The following is a 24400-nucleotide window of genomic DNA, read 5'->3' as shown; positions in this document are numbered from 1 at the left end:
TTGACCCAAATTTTTAGCACATTTGAGCACATTTTCTTGCATAACATTGGAGATATTTAGTGACTATTATTTTCACCTACATTATTGTTACGTGATCATTTCTTTGAGATGCGTTGTCCTCCATCTTATTGCCACTTATTTCACACAATACCGTTTCTATTGAATCTACTCAGTTTTCCACAGTGTTTATTCTTTAGCTGCAGTATTAGCCGATTGGCTTAAAAGTTTGCAGGGTTTACGTGAAACATCCACTCAAGTTGCCAAATATGGTTCATCACCCCGTAAATGGCTGCCTAATCTTGCGAAAAAAAGGATCTTAATATTTCAGCACCATTTCCTGTTGTGCCACTGCAGTGTGCACTCGAGAGATAAAGCCTATTGCTCTTCGCGCTTGTCGCTCCTTTCATTTTCTGTCTTGCTCGGCGCCGGCCGCTCGTGGGCATTGGAGAGAGGTGAAGGCAAGGGTCAGCGTGCTTCCTGTCCCGCTTGGCGGGCGCTTCGCATCACTATGCGGCGTGCGTTTAAAGGCTACAGGAGGGCCGGTGAGGATGATGATGACGTATTTGTGAGGATCTCTGGATACAAGGTGATATGCAGAGGAAGGGAATAACGTCAACATTTTCTGAAACGGCTTATTTTTTCAACTTTTTCTAGTTGTGTATGTTAGAGGGTTTTAGAACACAACTCTCTCCGTGTTTCCAATAGACCTGGTGCTTGCAACAGTCCAACCCCCAAGATAATTTTCACAAGCATTCAGAAGAGCCTTGATCGTGATGAGATGAGCTGTAGCCATGGCGACGATACTTTCGAGCTTTTGTCAAGTGACCTTTGGTTCTTGCCATGATTTTAATCCTGAGAGCGAAACACTTGTGGATTAGTAGCATTATTATGGTATTAAGTTGTATATTTCACTTGTAATGTGCAGTTTTTCTGTAATAGTGGGCAAGTAATAACATCAAATGTGTATTAAAATGTGTATACTAGCTGTAATCTATATCAGTATTTTTATTTTTTTTTTTAAGATCGGTTTCCCCAAAAGATGCTCAAAGCAGAGTGCTGTGAATTACAAACTTTGAAATGACATTTGTAGTGGTATCTCTATGCTATTTTATCCAGAACCTCCAGAAGCTATACCATCTGTTTTATCTCTGGCATTTCTGCTGGAAAGCTGTGTCACTAAAGACAATGCACATTTGTTTAAACCATAAAAAAATAAGGACCTCCATTATTTTGCCAAGGAGTCACTATCTCAATTGATTGTTTCTTCATGTTCCAAATGATTTGCTCTTTATTTGAAAAGGAAAGTGTACTGTTCCTGTCACGACATTGAATAGGATGACCGTAGATTTGCTGATACCTACTGAAACCCTGTAAAATTTTCAGGCCCCCTGAGGTGCATTCATGTATTCCCATTTTTCATTGTGATCAAAGGGCATAAAAAAATCAAATCTGACCTCCTGTCTTGTTTTCGTTTATTTCTCAAGACTACATCACCAACGGGTCAAGGCAGGTCAGACTCTCCGGTCTACACCAACCTCCAGGAGCTTAAGATTTCTCAGTCCAGTCTGCCGCCCGTCCCCTCTGGCTCACCCCTCCACATTCACGGCGACTGGGAGACCCACAAAGACCTGAGTGGCAGGCACTTCTACTACAACCGGGCCACGGGGGAGCGCACGTGGAAACCGCCGCGCACACGCGACACCAGCGGCAGCACCAGCAGCTTCCGAGGAGAAAGTCAATGCACGGCAGAGAGTGAGGTAAGAAAGGCCAAACGACGTGGTTGTTATGCATATTCACAACCAGGAAACCTCCCCTTGAGAACAATTAAACCAAAATGGAATTACAAATGTCAGGAATTTTGTCTAAACAGCACTGCATTACATGATTGGCAAAAAGTTTGGTTCTTTGGTTAATATAAAGCAGAAAAAAGGGGGTTGTTTTGATAGTGCGACAGCACCCTCATGTGGTACTTCGCTCAATTGCACGCTTACATAATCGTTAGCGGCACTTAATTACCATAATACTAGCAGCAGGGGTTTTAATAGATTATAATGCAATCAGTCAGACGATTATCAATTTCAAACGCAAATAATGACTGCCTGAATAGTTATTTGATGATAACAATATTATTGTCTCTATTCGTCATACCGCATGGGTCTCGTTAATGTTGACTTAGATTGTTTTGGGACAAAAGTGGGCTGAATTCCCGATGGATTTAAATAATTTTCAAGCCATTATGGCAAACTTTTTTTTCGGCTTAACAGTGCATGCCTTTGGTTTATATATTTTTTTCTCTTTGTCAATAGTTGCTTTCGTCTGAGGAAAACTGTCACAGCACACATTCCAGCCTGTCTGACAGCCAATATGGATCGCCCCCTAGAGGCTGGTCTGAGGAGCTTGATGAGCATGGACACACACTTTATGTTTCCGAATACACGCAAGAGAAGGTGCAGTGTCATTTTGATATGAAGACCTAACATGTTGGATATATTTTGTTATGTTTTTGCAAAACTTGTGAATGGGGAAAATGTCATGCAAAAATGTTAACAGGCAAAGCCTATGCACTACTGTTTGCTATAGTGCATAAACCTGAGCTGCCTTGCCTTTTGCTGCCTTGCTTAATGGCACCACTGTAGTGGACTTACCATACATGAACTCTCTTTGTAGTGGATCAAACACGTTGATGAGCAAGGCCGGCCCTACTACTACAACGCTGATGGATCCCGATCCGAATGGGAATTACCCAAGGTACTATTACTTCATTATTGTTTCATTTTACTCTTTACATCACACCACACACCTGAAAGCCTTCTCAAATCACATTACATTTAATATGGTTCATTTCCTTGGTGTGCCATCTGAGTCCCGTTTATGTAAGTGGATGAAAGTCTAGCCAGCTAAGAGGACGCGCTTTTGTTATTGAACTTCTCCTGCAGGACTATTAATGGCTCCTGCTACGACTAATCAGGGGGCTTAAGAGCAGATCAGAATGGCCCGCTCCAGTGTCTTAGAACCAATTCTGTTACTCAGACATGTGCACATTTAGAGAACTTCACAAGTGATGGTGGAAGACTCCGAGAGAACCTCTCTCTCCAATGCTGCGGCGGAGTTCCAATTTTTTACAGTGTGATCTTCTCTCCACGCAGTACAACATCTCCCCTCAGTCCGGTGAGGTCCCAAAGAGTCGGAGCTTGGAAAGAAAGCAGCCGGATCCCATCATCCTCACAAAGTGGAGACATAGCACATACGTCCTCGATCTCAACGACAAGGTAGGACTCGTAAGGCCTGATGATCAAATTATGCTCTACATCTACTCTAAATCCAAATTTCCTGCTCCTCTTTAATTATCTAACACGCAACCCAATGTTCTGCAGGTTTCTGATCCATTTCCTTCTCCTCACTAACCTATTGACTTCTTTAGTTGCCTAGTAGTCTTCAAAAAATTCTTCATGTGATGCCTCTTGTTGTTAGGAGTGTGCTCCGGCGCCCAAGCAGAGCTCTCCCGACTCTGACTCCTGCCCGTCATCTCCTAAGCATCCCTCGACTGTTAGTATCCCAGCTTGCATTGCATTGCACTAACCAAAACCATCATCACACTTGCATCCGAACGTAAACATCTTTTCATTCTCTCACTCTCCGAATCATCTTTTTTTCTGTCTTTTGCATGTCGCCATCTCTAGCTAACTGCACTGCAATAACGACAGCGGAACCTCTACTTTTGAATTTGAATAGTCATGCGTTCTTCAGTTTGTTGAACGTTTTATAAATTATGTACGCGCTGAGATTTTTTATACTTCAGCCAATATCCAAGAAATAGCTGGCACGACATCTATTTCCAGCCCATCTCATGGAAAATTGCATCTCTATTGATTGTGCATGGGTTAAATTTGCAGCAGTTACAATAACACACTATAGAAATAGGTTGCTTCATATTCTAATTAATTTTCGAAGAAAAATGTGCTGTTCTCGTCACAACATTAAAAAAAACAACTTAATATGCTCATACTCGCAGAAACGGTTAAAATCTCAGGTATCCCCTGCAGTACCAATATATACCCCTAGAGGTACTCGTCCCCCCATTTGAGAACCGCTGCTGTAGCTCAACTAAAAGACATTAGGGCAACATTTACATTTGTCACAAATTGAGCATGTGGAAAATGAACGCTAACTTTTCAGGTGAACTTTCGTTGACCTTTAAATTGTGAATGTATTTGCCATATGCATGTGAAATTGACTGAGTGAACGTGAGAAAAGAGAAGAATTAGTGAGAGCTATAATCAGACACTATTTTATGTTTATCCTCACAGTTATTCATTGACTATGCTTATTTTCACATTTGTACTAAATTTACTTTTTTGAAAGGCCAAATTACTTCTCACATAGATGTATTTAGAGGTCCCACTGCATTATCAGCAAAAGCAAACCTATTCAAACTAGATGTATACTTAATATACCTGGAAATTATCCTTTGACTTGACTCTGTGTTGGGATTCTGATTTTGCTCATCTCTTCCTATTCAGCCATCGGAGAAGTGCGGGGTCCTAAATGTCACCAAAATCACAGAGAATGGAAAGAAAGTCAGGTAGGAAGCTTTGAAGCACAGACCTGGAGAACTTTGCTGTAAATCGTCTGAATATTATCCACAATTTTGACCATAGGAAGAACTGGGCATCTTCATGGACGGTGCTACAGGGTTCTTCACTCCTCTTTGCAAAAGGTCAAGGAGGCAGCACTAGCTGGGTGCGTATCCAATGGCCCAGTTTTGGCCAAAATCGCTCTTCTTAGACATCATCGCCACCTGTACAAAGAATACGGCCTTCCTCTGTTCATTGCCTTTTTTTTCCTCTCCTATTTCTTGAAGTCTTATTACCGCAATGGCTCCATCCCCGAGTTGCTCCTCACACTTCTTAGAGACTGGAAGCAATCAGTCAAGCCCCGTCCTGCTGTCTCCTATGTAAACTATAGCTCTGCAAACGTTGCTGCTGCACTTTTTTTTTTTTTTTTTTTAAATCCTGGCTGCTTTGGCTAACTGACAGACTCGAGTGTGTTTCACGGTGTGCTAATAGGTCAATTTTAATATTAACCACATCTTTCTAAACTCTGGAACGCTTAACTCCTGTCATTTTTTTTTTGATGTGACTTAAATATTTTCAATATGTGTGCTACTTTCTTTTCCAACTTGAGTTGAACGTTTTTGAAAAATAATATTCCGCCCCCACCCCCTCAACATTCTGGTGCAATATGCGGTCTTATAAGTTAAGCTTACCCTAAAATAACGGGAACTGAACCATGCATTAATATTAAAGGGATTATACTTAGTTGTATTAGTTAACTCATTAAACACTTTGACTCAAAGTAAAATGATAGCTTGACCTTTCCATTAACGTGTTTACTATGGGAGCTAGTTCAGTATCCAAAAGCAGCAGTTGACCAGTTTACTTCAATGCGCAGAACATGTAATTATTGTTGTTGTAGAATTCGACAAAAAATATGTTTTTCTTGGTTCATCTAATCTACTTTTCCCTTTGCTGCCCTTAAAAGATATGGAAAACTTGCATCCCCACTGTGGTTCTTGGATTTTGATTAACCAGCCACAATGCAATCGCTAGTCTCAGAACAAATTTGAACAATTAAAGACCTTTCTATGGAAAGTGCCATTCAGATTAGGTTGAAATTGTGAATTTGTTTTGTGAATACCAGGTCATTCAACTGAAGGACAACAGTCAAATCTGAACAGAATATGAATTAATGTAATGTTTGTATTAAGTGTGCCAAAAAATGTGGCAATCCTTTATTTGTATCTCGGTAATGCAACTTAATAACATTACTAACAGTGATTTTTCTAACAAAACAATATACACAACACATACACATAATCTTGTTTTTAGATTTGTTTAGATCCAACACACTTTTTTTTTTTTTTTGCACTTTTGTTTTTAAACCTCTTGGATCCATCTCTGAGACATTATCACTTATGCCGCGTCTCTGCGTTTCAGAAGTTTGGCGGCAACCAGTCAAAGCCAGAGTTTACCGTCGACTTGCGCGGGGGTTCCGTGGAATGGGCTTCCAAGGACAAATCCAGCAAGAAGCATGTGATTGAGGTATCAAATATGATGACAGTTTGGCACAAAATGCATACTCCTACAAAAATGCATTAGAATATTTACTGCTGACCTTTTTGAATGCCCATGTGCGTTTTTGCTTCATCCTAAAATTTCTACTAAAAGCCAAGTATGCCTGATTTGTAGTGGATGGTGCGTAATGCTCATCTGACATCCAATCTTTGGACTTCTTAGCTGAAGACACGTCAGGGGACCGAACTGCTGATCCAGTCCGAGATCGACAGTGTCATCAACGACTGGTACCGGGCTCTGACCGAGACCATTAACACACATGTAAGTCAACTTACTGGTGGATTTGTGGAACCGCGCTAAATTCCATTAAAAAAAATATATATATATATTATTTTTTATTGTCTTACATCCAGGTTTGGGAGTCTGATGAGGCAATTGAAGAGGATATGCCGGATTCTCCGGGAGCTGAAAAACAAGACAAAGAGAAAGATCAGCGAGACTCTAAGAAGAACCGAGGTGAGACCAACCGCTAACAGCCTTCCATTGCAAGTGTATAACCTTAGAATATGCACTCAGGATGCACATATATTTGTTTCTTTTAGTTGTGATGAAGACCTCGGTCAGTATGGACTCATCAGACCAGAAAAAGACTCGGCTGAAGCTCAAGAAGTTCTTGACACGCCGGCCCACCTACCAGGCGGTCAGAGACAAAGGCTACATCAAAGGTAGCATAAGAGGATCTCGTTTAACTCATTCAGTCCCATGTTTCTATATTCAAAAATTCAATCCTAGGTACTGAAGTAATCAGTAATCATTGGTAATAAGTAATTGACTAGTTTAAACAATTACGTTATGGATTGTTTTAGCTGCTAAAACATTTAAGTAATCCATTGATGAATGTATACAGAAATTGATTTCTTTTGTACTAAAGTAATTGATTACTTTAGAACTGAATTCTTTTGGTATTAGCCCTCTGTCACTCCTTTAGCCAAAATGAAAAATAAACTTAGAAGTACCTGGGATTGATTTTTTTGGACCAATTAGTCAAACTAAATGTAAAATGTCAAAAATATAATAGACAAAATGTCTTTGGGATTGAAGGAGTTGTGAGTTGAGTCTGAAAAAGTTGATTTCACAAATGTTTTTCTGTCCATTCTCCAGATCAGGTTTTTGGCTGCAGCCTGAGCAACCTGTGCCAGCGGGAAAATGCATCAGTGCCCAAATTTGTTAAGATGTGTATTGACCACGTAGAGAACACAAGTATGTATGATTCCTACTCAGTATTAAGTGATGAAATGTATTCATGTGTGTCGATCAGCACAGGCATGTTTTGCTAGTCAAATGTTTTTTTTTCCCTCAACCAGTGGCAATAATAAAATGGTAACATCTTCAAGAACCTCTGATTGGACTATTCTGATTGGTTGAAAATATCATGAGTGAAAATGCTGTTAAACTACATATGCCAGTGCTATTGAATTTTGAGATCAGATTCACATGGCATCACATGGAAATTTGAATGGCCTAAGAAAAAAATCTGACTGTAGTGGAAGCCGTGCAGCCGCAAGAAGTTTGTTGTTTGTTGCATCATGTTTTTGCCACCATCCTTGCCGTTCAGGTCTCAGTATTGATGGCTTGTATCGAGTGAGCGGGAACCTGGCAGTGATACAGAAGCTCCGCTTTGCTGTGAACCACGGTAGTACACAATCCCTTCAAAATTGACACTCAAATAAACACTTCTTTAGGGACACCTAAACATGAGCAGCTGTTTATATCTTTTTGCAGAATTAATACATCTATATTTCTTTAGATCTATAGATTGTTCAATTAGTTTACTGCCTGCCTTTTTTTCTTTTAATACTGTCCCACATCAGATGAAAAGGTGGAACTGGATGACAGCAAGTGGGAAGACATCCACGTCACGACAGGAGCGCTCAAAATGTTCTTCCGGGAACTTCCAGAACCTTTATTCACTTACGGATCCTTTAATGACTTCGTTAATGCCATCAGTGAGTAACTTCATATTCTGACTTCACTCTTTTACTGTACTTCTCCAATGTGGCCACAAGGTGGTGGTGTAGGCATATACATTTTCTCACCAGCGGCCTGTCTTTTTGCTTCAGAATGTTCTGACTACAAACAGAGATTAAATTCAATCAAAGACTTGATCAAGAAGTTGCCAAAACCTAACCACGACACAATGCAAGTCCTCTTTAAACACCTGCGCAGGTAAGATGTTCCTTTCTTTTCTATTTCGCATCATTTCTTGGTCTTGGTTTATACATTTCCGTATTTCCTTTTTTTAAATTACAGTATCTTAATCCGAAATGACAACGCGATAAGACGCGTAAAAAGATTTGCTTCAAGTTAACAATAGGTTATCTGATTAGTGTTTTCCTTGCAATGTGAAGGAGATTGCAAATATTGTAAACAGCCCCCCCCCCCCCACCCACCAGCAGCGGCATCATATGTTCTCAGTGACATTTGCCTGGCTTTCCCATTTGCATTTATATGGTACTGCATTTGCTGTAATTTAGTACCTATGAAGTGGCGAAATTTACAGCGTGACATTCAGTGTATGGAGGACTACGTTCTATCAAGCGAGCGGATTTGATCTTATTTTCTCTCCTCCATAAATATGTTATTGTTTTGTGCATCCGCACGTAAGGATGTAGCTTCTATTTAAAAACCACCATTATTGCTCCACTCACGCCCGGAGCATCGGCGCCGTTCCGAGGCTTGTCTTCACGCTCAATCTCGAGACCGTAGGAGTGCTCGTAATCTCGTTTTTGTTGATGAAAGGCCCGAAGCCGAATGGGTAGGTAAACCAAACCCGTCTCTCTCACTCCCACGCAGGGTGATAGACCACGGAGAAGCCAATCGCATGACCACCCAGAGCGTGGCCATCGTTTTCGGACCCACCCTACTCCGGCCCGAGACGGAGACGGGCAACATCGCGGTCCATATGGTATACCAGAACCAGATAGTGGAGCTCATATTGCTGGAGTACGAAAGCATCTTCGGCAGGTAGACAAAAAGAGGCTCCACACTTTTTTGCCTCTTTTTTTTTGTTTGTTTTTGTTTTGTTTTTTATTTTGGACTGAACTCAGCGTCGCTGCGGACTCGGCAGCCGGGAAGTCCGAACTCCTCGACGACACCACCGTTCGTTTACACAAGCATGACGAGGCATTGCACTTAGCAGTACTGGAGATGAATTACAAGGACGACAGGCCCCTCCCTCTTTCCAGCTGCCGTTTCTTCGCGGTTGGCCGACAACCTTTCAGATGACCTCTTGTGAGAATTTACAGTTTTCAGGGTTTTGTTGTGTTTGTTTTTTTTCCTTTGGCGCCGCAGTCACTGAATCCTATAAAACCTCCTTGTTTAAGGGAGTGTTGATGGATGCTGCTCCGGTGGCGTTAAAAGGCGGACGCGAACCTCGTGATGTTGCCTGAAGTGTGTTCCGTGTCGTGGCGCTTCGTCTGTGACGCCAGTAATGCCATAATCAGTGTTGTCAAATAGAATGATGTTATTTCCGTTGTTATTGTCTGTTTTTTTTTTGTTGGTTTTTTTTTTTGCACTTGGATGAACTGGAGTGTTTCACATTGTGCCCCATCACCAACCCCAAAACCTCACCCTTTAAGTGTTAATGACCCGACGGAGGGATAAAACGTTGTTTGTCGATGGGAGTGAATTAAATCCTGCACAGAAGAAATTTTTTCGTCTTGCCACTTTGTACAGAAATGTTGTGACGTCAACGTGCTTGGGTGAAGTCTGTGCTACTTTATGAACTCGCGTGGGTTCGCTTTGTCCTGTGGCAGGATGCATCTCCAAGGTGCTGCGGTGGCTTTTTGACCACACTGCGACGTGGTTACGAACCTCCGCTAAGCTAATGTTGAAGTATTCCAAGGCGGGCGAAACCAAGAGCGTTTCATGGTCCGCCTTTCGAGACTTTTTCAGCGCTCATTGACTCTGACGGAAGCTAGTTGTTACAAAGTGTTCTCGTGAGTGTGTGCTTGATTTTGCAGTTTGTACATTTGGATTCAAAGATGACAAAATGCAAATTGTGAAAAAAGAAGAAAAAAAAAAAAGACTGCTCCTGTTCCTGCAGTGTTTACGTGTGATCAGCTGCACATTTGAATGTAATTTTTCAGGCTAACTGCTGTTTGTGAAATTGCGCTGTCTAATAAAAAAAAAAAAAAAAAAAATAGACAAACAAAATGAAAAGGCTGCCGTGAATTTCCTGTCTCAGTGATAAAAGCTCGGCCAGGATAGTGGATGGAGACCATAAACGGAAAAGACACAAAGGTGAGCCTGCCGTTCGACTTCAATCAACTCTAAAGCTTTAGCTCCCTCTCTGCCTTAATTACATAATTGAATTAATCTACTCAACGCTAATATCTTGGTTATTGAGCGAAGTGATTAAGCTTTCTTGTCACAATCAATTATTTTCCTACCTGTTAATTATGAAAAGCACTTTAGTATATTTCGTGATATTTCAGAAATTTATGGCAACCTCTGCCACTCGACTTCCATTAATCTCCGTCCTCGCATTTTTTGTCATTCCTCCACAGGTCATTCATGGCTGCCGACCTGAAGGCTGTGGATTAATTGATGTCTAATTAGGTAATTGCCAGTATGCCATTTTTGATTAAGAAGCACGCAGCTTTGCAGTGCTGAGCGAAGCCGCTTGCTGATAGGCCCTTGGAGAAAAGATTCACTCTCCATTTGCATTGGCTTTGCTTGGTGTGTTGAAGAGTTGCGTATACACTTGTTGTTTCCTGGCTGGTTTTCAATAACTGGAAAGAACCGGTATAAACTATATTAATTTTTTTAATTATCTATCTATCTATCTGTCTATCTGTCTGTCTGTCTAGATCGAGTGTTAACAGGCTGTTATCTATCTATCTATCTGTCTATCTGTCTATCTGTCTATCTTTCTATCTGTCTAGATCGAGTGTTAACAGGCTGTTAGATCTATCTATCTATCTATCTATCTATCTATCTATCTATCTATCTATCTATCTATCTATCTATCTATCTATCTATGTACATCGACCCCCCCCCCCCCCCCATTGTCCCCCTTTTACATGTAAACGTACTTTACAAGCAGGTGATTATCACTTCCAGTCTAAATGTGCTGTTAAAATGATGGCTAAACCAAAAGAGAATCAAACATTGCATGTTAAAAACATCAAAATCGGTTGACTAGCTTAATGCTGTCATATAACAAAGCATTATAGGGCTAATAGAAATTAGCATAGCTGTTCCAGAAACGATAAACCTTCAAACAGCCGATACGTTCTCACAAATGTGATACACGCATCCAAACGGTTTACAACAGGCACGTATAAAAATTCTATGACTCATCAAATAGTTGAATCTTCATAGAAAAGCATTTTTTAAAGAATTGCTGTTCTCTTGGCACTTTCAGACGATGCATACTGAAGCGACATAAGGAAGGAAGAAACAAGCACATCGCACAGCGCGGTAAGTGAAACGCAAGAAAAGGTACGGCCCCCTCCGCTTTTAAAAGCAGCCGTGACTGTCTCGGATAAATAAATAGATAGCATGAAGTGGAAGCATTATCCGTCACGGAGCGCTGATAACAGTCTAGCTTTGTATTTATTGCCTACTTAATGGACTTGATTGCATTACTGAAGGTAAGAAAAGGAAAGAAATCCACTGGCGGCAAGGAGCTACTCTCAGCACCTTGCAATTACCTTATGTAAATCCTGTCCTGGAATGTTGATCCACTGCTATTTAAAATGCATTGGATTTCCATGGAAAATGATCCACTCCTGCCGCCTGGAGCTCATTAATAACAACGAGGAGCCGGCCTGACATTTGGAATACTTACATGCGCCGGCATGCGTGCAACAAAACGGGCCGTGCGCTAGTTTGCCATGCGCTCGAGCTTGACGGGAACATCGGGAAGAAATATGGCGCTCGATGAGTTACTTGGACGGCGGGAGCGGACAATGGGCGGGGTCTATGACATGCGACGCTCAAACTGAATTCAATAATTAATCAGTTGATGACCCATACTTGTCTGGCTCAAAAGCATGCATGTGTGAATCACAGAAAACTCTATCAAGAAATTCAGTGTGAATGTTTTTTTTCGTTTATATGAGGCACTCACCCCTCAAAAATCACCTTAAAAACCTCTTACATGAAAAAAAAGCTAAATGCACAAGCCCCTTGATTCCGCTACAAAAATGATTTTGCACAAAAGTTCACCCTAAAAAATTCCCCCTTAAAAATCTCACACACACACTCACTGCAACAAAAACACAAAAATTCAGCTATGCACGTCCAACACTTAACAAAAAACTTCACTCTCACACTAAAACATCCATGAAAAAACCCTCACTGATTCACCCCAATACTCCCCAAACGTATTGCATGCATTACTTGATTATAGTTCTAGGATATTTGGAAAATTATTATTTTTTTAATTCTATAGATTAGATTACAGACCCTGGGTTTTTTGTCCCATTGGTATTTTATAATAATGATAATAACATAATTGTGGTAGAGAAGTGAAAATGATCACCAAACACCTACAATACATAGTAGTGTCATCTAAAGTAACACATATATACGGTAGCACATCTTAGCAATATATTTATGCAGTATTAGAGCGTTAATTCACGTTAATTTATACAACGCAAACGACCTTGTTGACGTGTATGGAAAAGTGCCACTCGAATCTGTAGATAGTAAATACCCCGTTAATAAAAGTCACACATAATATGCACTTTTTTTTGTGTTATTTTTTTCCCCCATTCATTTAATCTTTACATCAAAGGCATTTTGCAACAAAGCAAAAGACACTTGGGGGCTGAAATTTCACCCAGATGGTAACAACATGTCTAAGTTCAACATGACACGACCACTTACATTTTCTCAAAAGCTAACAGTGTGCCTTACAATCCGGTGCGTTTTATGCAGCATATAAACCTGGAATTTTTATTTTTGGGAGATGGAAATGTTCTTACCCCTGTAATTTAACACCGTATTTCAGCCATAAATGTTTTTTTAAATTGTTTGTTTGTTTGTTTGTTTGTTTTTTACAATTAAAATATGTATAACTGTTTGAAATTTTGATATGCTATATAGGCTCCAATTTTGAAGCAGTTTATATGGGGACAATGCACAAAAAAAGGAAAGTATTTGTATAAGAAAGCGTGATTATGAAATGAATCCAGAAACTGCTTTGCGAACCAACAAAATAACATTTTAAAGGGATCATGTGTAAGATTTAGACAGTTTTTCATTATGGCCAGCAGTCGGCGCACAATTATCCGTAGCTATAACAAAGATGGCCGCCTCTGGAGAAGTGCCACCCCCCATGTAATATAATTTAATGATAACTAAACCTATGATTATATTTAAAACATACTGTTAGACATTAAGAACACATTCATTTGCAAGTTTTTGAAATTTACAATCATTCAATTTATTCATTTTTAATGTAAAACGGTCCAAATCTTACACACAAGTTTTTTGGTTGCAATTAAAACAGATTCAAGTTTAATATTTATTTGAATCATAATTATATTCTTTTAAACTTTTGATTCTTCTTGGCACAAGTACCAAACTCAAGGCCCGGGTGCCAGATCCTGCCTGCCAAATCGTTTGATGTGGTATGCGAAATGCTAATTATGACTTCAAATTTTTGGTAACTTTGCATGTTTTCTTCAACTTTCACACATTTGTCGCCAATCCTCCTTCTGAACATTTTTTAGCTGCCTCTGACTTGATCTGAATGCGCCTTATAATGCCTTATATATGAAAAACATTTCAAAATAGGCCGTTCATTGAAGGTGCGCCTTATAATCCGATGCGCCTTATAGTGCAGAAAATATGATAGTTATAACACAACCATTTTTTTTCCTTTTTATCTCTCTTTTAAATAAAAAACACGAAAGACACACAAAACCTCTCTCAATCATCAAAACACCTTTCGCAATGCAAAAAACTTTAGTTTGTTCATCACAAGTCTTGCTCATTGATATTCTTCATCATTTGGATTCTCCTCCTGTATAAACCGCAGCTCTGACTCGTGCTTAAAAGGCGGCGGCGGCGGCGGCGGCGGCGAAGGTATCCAGCTCTTAATCGTTGAGCGGTTAAAACCTCTTCTCGCAGCCACTTTGGCCAGAGCCCACCTGCAAATCAGGCAGGAGGGACTGGGAAGAAAACACCGCCGCCATTAATCTTTAATGTCCCATAATGGCATGTTCACATTACCTGCCCGCACCTCGGCCTCCGCCGAGCACGCCGAGCCAGCGCCGGGATCGGGCCGGGAAACCACCGTGAGCATATGGAGCACTTCAAACACTCAAAGGCTCCCCGCGCCCAAGCTGCGGTCGCGCCCATGAATTATAGAAATGATCTAATTGTTTTCTCGTTTGGAAATTGTGAGGGCCCTCTTTTTTTTTTTTTTTCTGCGTCTGGAGTTGGAACGCCGGCACCAGATTTAGCGCCGCCGAACTCGTTTGTTGATTCTGGGGCGGCCCGTCCAGTCAAAACAGAGCCAGACCTGAAATTTGGGGTCGGTCGGGAGGGGGGGGGGCTTTAAAGAGCAACGGCGCCGATCGGAAGACGAGAGAAGGCACCTGTGGTTTGGACGCGTAAATGCGGCTTTTGGCAGACGTTCAGTTGTGGCTCATCAAACATTCAGCAGTGGCTCATTCCTGCAGGGGAAGAAAAGAAAACATGAAAAATGGCAACGATAAGCCGTACTTGTGGCCGCTAAAGTTACGGGCAGGGAGAGCGCCGTTTTAAGTAAGTCGTGCAAAAAGAATAACTTCGAAAAATGCCGGATACGTTCATGTGGCGTCAGGTTGACAACCGTTTCAAAGAAATACTTAATGACTGCGTTTGAATCGTTTTTCAATTGTGGTCACGGGGTGTGAACTTGGACAAATGTTCAAACCAGAAATATGTGTATTTTAATAGGCGCTCAATTATATGCAAATTGTTGTTATTATTGGGCCGTGCTGGTCCCGAGCCCCAGCGAACGGGATTTGGCAATCTGAATACATCTGATTGGCGCTGAGATGGCGGAATAGTAAACTTTAGTTGACGCGAAGCTCCTCAACTAGTCATTATGGTTCCTTAATGCCACAAAATGAAATAAAACACCTTGATCCACCGCAGCAATTTTCCTTGGCAGCGAGGTACCGAAACGTTGCACCAAATCACTACTTTTGTCTAAACGGCACCCCTCAATTTACTTTAACGTTGTCCCTTTGTGCGAAGATGGCACCGAAGCATTACTTCTGTCTAAATGAAGCCCCTCAACTCGTTTCATCAGTTCTTTGGTGCCAAAGTACTACTTTTGTGGAAATTAAACTCCTTACTTCACTTCAGTATTGTTCCTTGGCACCGGGGTACCACAGTATTGCACCAAAGCACCGATTTTATCCAAATTAAGCAATGATAACAGCAAAATAATAGAGAAGCATGACTTTTGTGGAAATGAAAGGACATAGTACCTTTGCACCAATATGGCACCAAAGCACTACCTTGTCTGAATGAAGCTACAACCTACTTTGACAAAGTTAATTTACAACAAAATGGCAAAAAGCACTACTTTTGTCTAAATGAAACTCCCCAATTTACTTTGGCATTGTCAATTGGTGCCAAAATTAAACCAAAGCACTACTTTTGTCAAATTAAACTCCTAAATTTGCTCTGACATACTCTGTTGGCACCAAACTACCAGTTTTGTGTGAATAAACTTCATTTCATGTCAACATAGTTCCTTCAGACTAAATTGGCAACAATGCACTACTGCTGTCTAAATAAACCTCCTCAATTTAGCACCGAGATGTTACCAAGCACTGTTTTTGTGCAACTAACACTCAACATAGTACTTTTGCACCATGATGGCGCCAAAGCACTACTTTTTCTGAACGAAGCTCCAGCTCACGTTGACATAGTTACTTTGCAAGAAGATGGAAGACCTGGTCACTCGGCGCCAAGATGGCACCAAAACACTACTTCTGTCTAAATGAAACTCCTCAACTTGACTCAACATAGTTTATTGGCACCAAGGCAGCACTTTTGTGTAAATGAACCTCATTTCATGTTAACATAACTCTTTTGCACCAAAGTGGTGACAAAACACTAGATGAAACTCCTCAATTTGCCTTAACATAGTTTCTTGGCACCAGAGCACGACTATTTTGTAAATCATTTCATCCTCATTTCATGTCTACCGAGTTCTTTTGCACCAGAATGGCAACAAAGCACTACTGCTATCTAAATGAAATCAACACCGTACCTTGGCGGCACAGAGCAACCACTACACCAACGCACTACATTTGTCTGACCAAAGTTTCACAACTTACTTTGAGCTATGGAAATATGATGGCACCAAAGCACTATTTTTGTCCAAATGAAACTTTGGATTGTGTAAAGAGTAATGAAATCAATGAATAAATAAAATATAAAGAAAAATAAAGATACCAAACCTTTTTTATTTGAAAATGTCGAGTTTTCAGCTCAGTGAAAAAATAGTTTCGATTAAAAACACATTTTCCCGCACGGGTACTACGAGGCTTCGCTCTTGTCCACCCCACTTTGTCTCATTAGCTGCATTTGCCAAATAATGATAGCGGCGCGTGTTTTCCCCTGGTGCCGCCTCCTTCCATTGAGGCCTTAATTAGGACACGTCTTCAAAACCGCCGTCTGATTGGAGGAAAGGGGCCGAGCATAATCACCCAGACCACCCCAATCGCTGGGAAAGAGGGGGTGTGTCCCCCACCAAACAAATCTCACCAAAACAATGACTAAAAGATCAACGCATGGACACGTGGGATGAGACTCGATGTGGGATGAAGGAAAGTTTTCCCATTCCTCGCTGCAGGTAAACCTCAGAGAGGGCGGACTCCACCGCTTCGCCAGCGCTCAAATAAGCTCATTGGATTTGCTCCCGTGCCAACATCTTACTTAATTAGCCGGCACACTTTTATGGGCATAAATCGCTTTTACATCACTGCCAACGGAGCGCGGCGCAAAGTGGGTCGATCATATATTATGTTGATCCTCCTTGGCGCACTTGGAGCCATACATTACATTTGAATTTGTCGAAGGAGCCGGAGGGCCGCTGGCATCCTTCTTCTTTGTTGTGCTGTCAGCGCTAATCTCTCCCCAGGGGTCTCGGCAGCGGCGGCGGCGGCAGCTCTCGCCTTCTCTCTTGTTGCTGCCCCCAGAATGCATGAGTAAAAGGACGCGCGGATTGAGTCAAGCCAGGAGGGCACCCACACATCCCCCCTGCCCCCCCCCAACGGATAAACCTGCCTCCCACCTTCCGCTCCCTCCAGGCCTCCACTTGGAGCGCTCGTGCTAGGATTTTCTCCACCTCGTCGGGATGACATGAAAAATACAATGAACCCCCATATTGGTCGTTTTGTGCCCAATTTTCGAAAGCAAACGTTGACGACATGATGGGTTGAACCTGAACTTGATGTATTAGTGACCTCCAAGTAATTGATACTCTTCCAAAAAGGTTTTTGCCACAAGATGGTAGCATAGCACTACTTTTGTCTAAATGAAGCGCCTCATACTACTATGACATAGTTCCTTTGCACCAATATGGCAGCAAAGCATCAGCTAACTTCCTCTAGGGCAGGCGTGTCCAAACTTGGTCCTCGAGGGGCCGCTACCAGACTGATGTGGAGGTTTCCATCCTCCACCGCAACACAGCAAAAGCCTGATAATGATCCTGATCATTTGAATCAGGTGTCGTGGGGATGGAAATATCATAAACCCACAGGTTAGCAGCTCTGGAGGACTGGTTTTGGGCCACCCTTCTCTAAGCAACAACATGGTGGTAAAATTAAACTTTTATTTGATCATCGTTCCTTGGCATCAAAACACTGCACGTTTGCACCAAAGTACTACTTTTGTTTAAATGAAGCTCCTCTACCCCATTCAACACATTACTACATTTATCTAAATAAAGTTCCTCAAAAAACTTCAACAAATTTCCTTGGCACGGAGGGTACAACTTAAGTCTAAATGAAAATCTTCAAATTACTTTAACATTGTTCCTTGGGACCAATATACAGTGCATTGCATCAAATCACTACGTTTGTCTAAATGAAGTGCCTGAATAGACTTTGTCATAGCTTCCGGGAGCCGATATTGGACTAAAGCACTACAGTTGTCTGAATGAAGATCTATAACTCATTTCAACGTGGTACCTCAACACCAAAATGACACCAAAGCACTACTTTTGTCTCACTGAAACTGACACTAATATACTACTTGGGTCCAAATGAGACTACAACTTCTTTAAACATAAATTCTCAGTACCAACGCATTGCTTTTGTCTAGATGAAGCTCTTCAATTAACTTGATTATAGTTCCTTGAAAACTATACGGTATCAAAGCACCGTGTTTGTCTGAGTATTGCGCCACAACTCACTTCAACATAATACCTTAGCACCCAGGGCACCATTAAACTACTTCCATCTAAATGAAACTCCTCATCTCACATCAACATAGCTCCTTGGTATGAACACACACGTTTTGTCTAAATGGAACTCATCAACTTGTCATCATAGTTACTCTGGATACTGAGGTCAGAAAACTACTACTTTTGTCTAAATGAAGCTCCTCAATTCAACATAGTTCCTTGGCAACTGTTTGTCTCAAAAAAGCTCCACAACTTTCTTTGACATAGTTTCGAGTCAATTCCTTATCACCTAAATGTCACCAAAGCTCTACGTCAGTCTAAATAAAACTCCTCTTGTCATGTCAGCATACTTACAGCATATCGAATTCTATTAAATGCGCATCTTCAGCTTCACAGCCTCCACATTGTCATGTTTCTATTGGCCCCTAGGGGGCAGTGAAGAGCATATATTCACTTCCATCCTAACTTGCCTTTTTTTTTTTCCTTTGGATTATCCTCCCCTAGCATCCTCCTACCTCCTTCCTCATCAACCTCCTCCACTCAAGAGCACAACAAGTCGCGCTTCTTGGCAAATGTGTTCCAAACACACACGCACACACACGCACACACACACACACAATTTTCTTTGCCGCCTATCCTCTCCACTTGCTGCATTAGCATGGAAGTCACCCAGGTGATTCATGTGTTGCCAGTTTCTTTGTTCTTTGCGGCTTTTTTTTCTTCTTCTGGCCATGCTAAGCTTTGTGAGATGCAGAAGGTTGGGGGTAGCAATTAAGCCGAAGAGAGCGGAGGAGTGGCTGACCGAGTAGACCCCAGGGTGGTGGGGGCGGCTAGCGTTTGCAGCCCCCTGGTCCCCTTGATGATGAGGTGGAGCCTAATTGATTTGTCAATGTGGAACCATCTGGCACGCAAGGATGGGCCTGCAACCTGTTCCCCTCCCTGTGGTGGATGAGAGGGGAAAAGGCGGGTCGATTGCTAATAATATTTTACCTTTTATGCCCCCCCCCCCCCCCCCCCCCTTTCCGCAAATGACACCTTATTTAATTAAGTGTGCCTTCCGCTTTTACTGTCTTTTATTCAACACTGACTTATTGGACTCCTCAGTTAAATGATGACATCGTGGCAGAAGGCACGACAACCCCGAGGCCACGTAAGAAGCACAGTCTTGAGCCCCGACGCAAGCCCCTGGGCGGGGGGGGGCTGCATGGGATCAAAAGGTCAGTGGTACTAATGTGGGGAACCCTATGGCGTGTTAATAAAAAGAGCTGGAGGAAACGGGGACAGATGGAGAAGGAAGAGGCCAATGGATGCTGCTTGCTCTGATTAGGAATTGCCCCCCCTCCCCCTTATCATCTTCTTTAATTCCTGCCCCCTTTTTCTTCATTTCTTCTGGCCCGCAGCCTCATTTTTGGTTCATTTGAAAGGTTGTGATAAGATGAGCAAATGAGTGTCCGTGAGTTATACGACAATGACAGAAATGAACTCTAATTTTTGTTTTATTGGATGGGGAAGAACTCTCAGACGAGTCTGGTTCACCTCCAAATTGCTTGGATTTGGAAATAATTTTCCTCATAGTGAATAGTGGGGTTAAAATCTGTATCTCACACCTTTATGCAATCATCCTTAACAATTTGAGAAAATAATAATAATACCAATGAATCAGTATTGGGCTAACACCCGGCCTTATTTCAAGGTATCGATACTCACCATGGCATCCGATACTAATATCGGCCACTCTCATATCAGTTATACGAACGCAAACTATAAATTACAACTTAGAAGAGTCAAAAATTATAAAAGGAAAATGCATTATCCTACTGACTCCCAGCCTATTCATTTATGTCCACTGTTGTCTCCATTTTGTCTTAGCAAGACGGCAAAATGAACTCCATCCCACCCAACCAAAAGAGCAATCATTGGAAATCCCATAATGTCCTCTGCTGAGCACACTAGGACTTAGCAGGGTAGCTAGAATGTCTCAAAAGCGTCTTGGAGGATGGAAAAATCAAAAACATGCGAGAAATGTCCCTTGAGGACCGAATTTGGAAACCCATACATTAAGAGGTCAAGAAATTCAAGCTTCTTGCTCTTGATAATGATAATGAACAGCTATGAACCGAAAATCATCCGAAGTAAACTGTTGAGACTGTATGAGATATAATAACACAATTTGTTGACCAAACAGACTAAAGTATTCCTCTACAATGCAGGAATTACCCGGAGTTAAATAGTGAGAAATAAATCAATGAATTAGAGGTTGTCTCCAAACTTTTGACTCATACTGTGCCACTTAGGTGGCATTCATTTTAAATTCCAAGCAAGTTACTGTGGCTCGCATTCAGTTTCTAGCAAGTCTCGTTATTACTTGCTGAAAGAAAATGATGTCTTTTTGTTTGGGCTTTTTGATCTGGCTTTAAAAAAAATATTTGGACTCTGGAGACAATAACGAAACAAAGTAGACATGATTTGTTTAAGCGGGCCTCGTGAAATGACGTTGGAGGTACCAATCTGGCCCCCGGGCCTTACGTTTGACACCCGGCTCACAAGCTGTTTTTTACGTGACTTTTAAGGCGTATTTTTTTGGAACCCTGAATTGTCCAACCTCGGAGGCGTTGACTTTGACAAATAAAAACAAGCGGTACAAATGTTTTACCACAGTCAAAGTGTCAGAAGGAGAAGTGCGACGGGTTGATTTTGGCTTCCCTGCAGCAAGTCGATGATGACTTCATTTCAGATTTAAGACTTTTCCCCATGTTGTGCGTCACTGGAAATCTGATTATTTGTTTCTATAAACAAGTTGTCCAAGATGAGGGGGACGAGCACCTGAGGCGGAATAACGCGCTGCCAACCCGACATGATTTGCTTCGGAAATATTTGTTTTGATTTAAAAGCCGCCGAGAAGGGAGTCGTTTGTTCTTTGGTGGCGTTGAGAAGACAGATGAGACAGTGGACAAACAAATGCCGTCTTCACAGCAAAGAGTCATCGCAATGCAGCTCTGCTTACCTTTTTGGTTTTGACAGTGAAAATCCGCGGTGTAGAAAAAACATATTAAAAATACAATTGGGTCATGAATATCTATAGTGTGCTCAAGCATCTGTCCCTTTGCTCCAAATGAGAAAAGTTATTTTTTTTGTTACATTAATCCAAATTAAATAAAAATGAGGTCTTGAGGTTGAGCTACTTGATAGTCTGGTGCGGTATATTATTAGTACAATGCTTCAACAGGAAACGTACCGTGTTCTCGAGTTTGATGGGGATTGAGTCAGTCGCTGTTGATTGTTATGTACAAGATTGATTAGTATCATAAAAATGTTTTTGTAGCATAATGCCGAGCAAGGCCATAAAATTTCTTCAGGAGACTCCAAGGAGGGTGTCCCTGTCAAGTAGCAAAACGAGGCTGCTCCATACTCATCCTTTGTAAATAAATGCCTATTTTTTTCAATAACCAATATTGGGTGTTATTCAGAGCTTTAAGTTTTTTTTAAGAATCTGCTATTTTTAATCAAGGTTTTTTTTTACCTTATTCATTTTTGTGTTCAGTGTCTTAATTCCTGATACATTATACATTTGCATATATTGTATAGCCATATTTGCCATAATAGCCATATTTGTATGTATGTGTGTGTGTGTAGCGTATGTATATATGTGTATGATATACACATATTTATACATATGTGTAAATATAGGCATATTTACCTAAATATATGCATATATATCAATATACTCATATGTACATACGTGTATATGCATACACAGTATGTACTGTATGTATGTATAAAGTATATTTTTGCATGTGTGCATACTTATATGTATATACAGAACACATTTTTTACATACATTTATTTTAACATATGTTAATGAATATATATATATATATATATATATATATATATATATATATATATATATATATGTATATATATATATATATATATATATATATATATGTATATATATATATATATATATATATATATATATATGTATATATATGTATATATATATATATATATATGTATATATATGTATATATATATATATATATATATATATGTATATATATGTATATATATATATATATATATATATATATATATATATATATGGGGTCTACTCGCCCGAAGTCAGCTGGGATAGACACCAGCAAGCCTGCGACCCTTGTGTATATTGTGCTTGTGCTTATGTATATGTGTGTATACTATATATTTATGAGTAGTGGTGTATATATGTTCTTTACAAAACATGTACAATGTATATGTATGTATAAGTGTATGCATATACAGTATTTGTGTCTCTATGTACATACATATATGTGTATATGTATATACACACATATATTCATACAGTATAATGTATATATGTGTGTATACACATATATATATCATATACATCATGTATATATATATATATATATATATATATATATATACATATATATATATACACAGTACACAGTACAGTATATACATACATTCAGTATCTATATTCCTGAGCAGTGTAGCATTTTTTTCTTAGCTTAGATTATGTCAAGTACTGTACAACTTTCTAAAATGAAGATCAATAGCGTTAACTGAAGGACAGTGCGAGTACCTTTCCCACTTCTAATGGCTTGTCCTAATCCCGCGTTGAGCTCATTTTGAAATTCGAATTCCAAACCTAGCCACGTTGAGCTCGTAAAAGGTTAATTGCGGATGCGAATAGTCGGAATGGAGGAAGCGACAAGGGAGGTACGGCAAGTTACTGTAAACCAACAATTCCCAGCGGAGTGGGACAAAGGCCAAGGTTAGAGGTGTCGGAGTCAAATGTCAAGCGCAGCGGGACAGTAAGCGGACATTGTTAGACGAGGCGGATGAGGTGACCTGAACCCGAGCGGACTAAAAAGCGCTTTATTTGCCGACCGACTCGGAAGCTCGACTCACATCTGGAGGTTTACTGCATGACTTGTCTCATGTCCTGTTGGTCCACGCACTTCCCGTCCTCGGGGACAGACAGGCCCACTTTCGTCAGCTCTCCTCCGCAACCAAACTTGCTGTCATAATACTGATGTTTGAGCATGTACCCGATTAGTCACGATTGGAGCGCCATTCTCTCTTGGGTCACTTTCAGGTTTTTGGACTTGGTGTCGGCCCCTAAGTGTAGGCCGAAAACCATTGCTCGCTGTTGTATGAAATGGGTAGCAGTAATTTTTTTTTACATGTTTGAATCATTAACTGTTTATGATAATCATTTTCAAACATAGTTTTACTCACTCACTGCCAGCCCAATTAAAATTGATTTTATGACGTCAAAAGTGTTCCCATTTCCGTATTTTTGCAGTCAGAGAAAACTTCTCTTTTTTTGGTAAATAAAAAAATCCTTTTTTTTTTTTTTACTAAATCAGAAACTGAATCTTTGTCTATGTTATTGCATAGACTTGATTTGAAATTGTCCTGAAGGGATCAAAATCATTACTTTTTATCCAATTCATAACAAACAAATCTACGATTCAAATACAACATTTTGCACAAAAATTAATCATTTGACAACTTATCATTTATCACATTACTCGATAATTATTTTTGATTTTTTTTTTATTAAAAAAAAATCTCCAATTTCTGTTGCGCTTGTGCTTGATTTGGGTTAAAGTAAAAATTTGCATTAAATTGTATATTTATCATCGTGGGCAGCATTTTTTGATGATGTATGGGCCAAACTAGTAAATTAATCATACTTATGATTCAATTGATACTCATTTTAGAAAGTATAAAAAATATTTTGATCCATGGTAGGGAACTGATTGGTTGAATCAAACATTTTCGATTACTTGGGAAAATACTCGTTTGCCTATTTTTGGACGTTTAATGGACCAAACAATGAAATAAATTTTGTGTTTTCTGAATTGTTCATTTAAAGAAACAT

General features: G+C 40.4%; 1 protein-coding gene across 7 annotated transcripts in view; it reads left to right on the top strand.

Annotated features, from left to right (window-relative positions):
- arhgap12b (Rho GTPase activating protein 12b) overlaps positions 1 to 9783 on the top strand; it is a 35923-nt gene extending 26140 nt beyond the window's left edge. For 2 of the 7 annotated variants that reach the window (XM_088402213.1, XM_088402214.1), the window contains exons 3-19: positions 1485 to 1757; positions 2307 to 2447; positions 2668 to 2748; positions 3147 to 3269; positions 3472 to 3546; positions 4521 to 4582; positions 4659 to 4740; positions 4862 to 4954; positions 5997 to 6101; positions 6297 to 6395; positions 6488 to 6590; positions 6677 to 6799; positions 7236 to 7334; positions 7690 to 7767; positions 7946 to 8080; positions 8195 to 8300; positions 8928 to 9783. In XM_088402213.1, coding sequence (XP_088258339.1) covers positions 1485 to 1757; positions 2307 to 2447; positions 2668 to 2748; positions 3147 to 3269; positions 3472 to 3546; positions 4521 to 4582; positions 4659 to 4740; positions 4862 to 4954; positions 5997 to 6101; positions 6297 to 6395; positions 6488 to 6590; positions 6677 to 6799; positions 7236 to 7334; positions 7690 to 7767; positions 7946 to 8080; positions 8195 to 8300; positions 8928 to 9102 — 1953 coding nt within the window. In that variant the 3' untranslated portion in view covers positions 9103 to 9783. The remainder of the gene's footprint in view (positions 1 to 1484; positions 1758 to 2306; positions 2448 to 2667; positions 2749 to 3146; positions 3270 to 3471; positions 3547 to 4520; positions 4583 to 4658; positions 4741 to 4861; positions 4955 to 5996; positions 6102 to 6296; positions 6396 to 6487; positions 6591 to 6676; positions 6800 to 7235; positions 7335 to 7689; positions 7768 to 7945; positions 8081 to 8194; positions 8301 to 8927) is intronic. The other 5 variants (XM_088402215.1, XM_088402216.1, XM_088402219.1 and 2 more) reach the window with 5 other exon arrangements.
- The last annotated feature ends 14617 nt before the right edge of the window (positions 9784 to 24400 follow it).

Source organism: Hippichthys cyanospilos, chromosome 19 (genome assembly GCF_059441005.1).
Source record: "Hippichthys cyanospilos isolate Australia breed blue-spotted pipefish chromosome 19, RoL_Hcya_1.0, whole genome shotgun sequence".
NCBI lineage: Eukaryota > Metazoa > Chordata > Actinopteri > Syngnathiformes > Syngnathidae > Hippichthys > Hippichthys cyanospilos.
The sequence above is the reverse complement of the archived record's forward strand: the minus strand, read 5'-3'. Positions and strand labels throughout refer to the sequence as shown.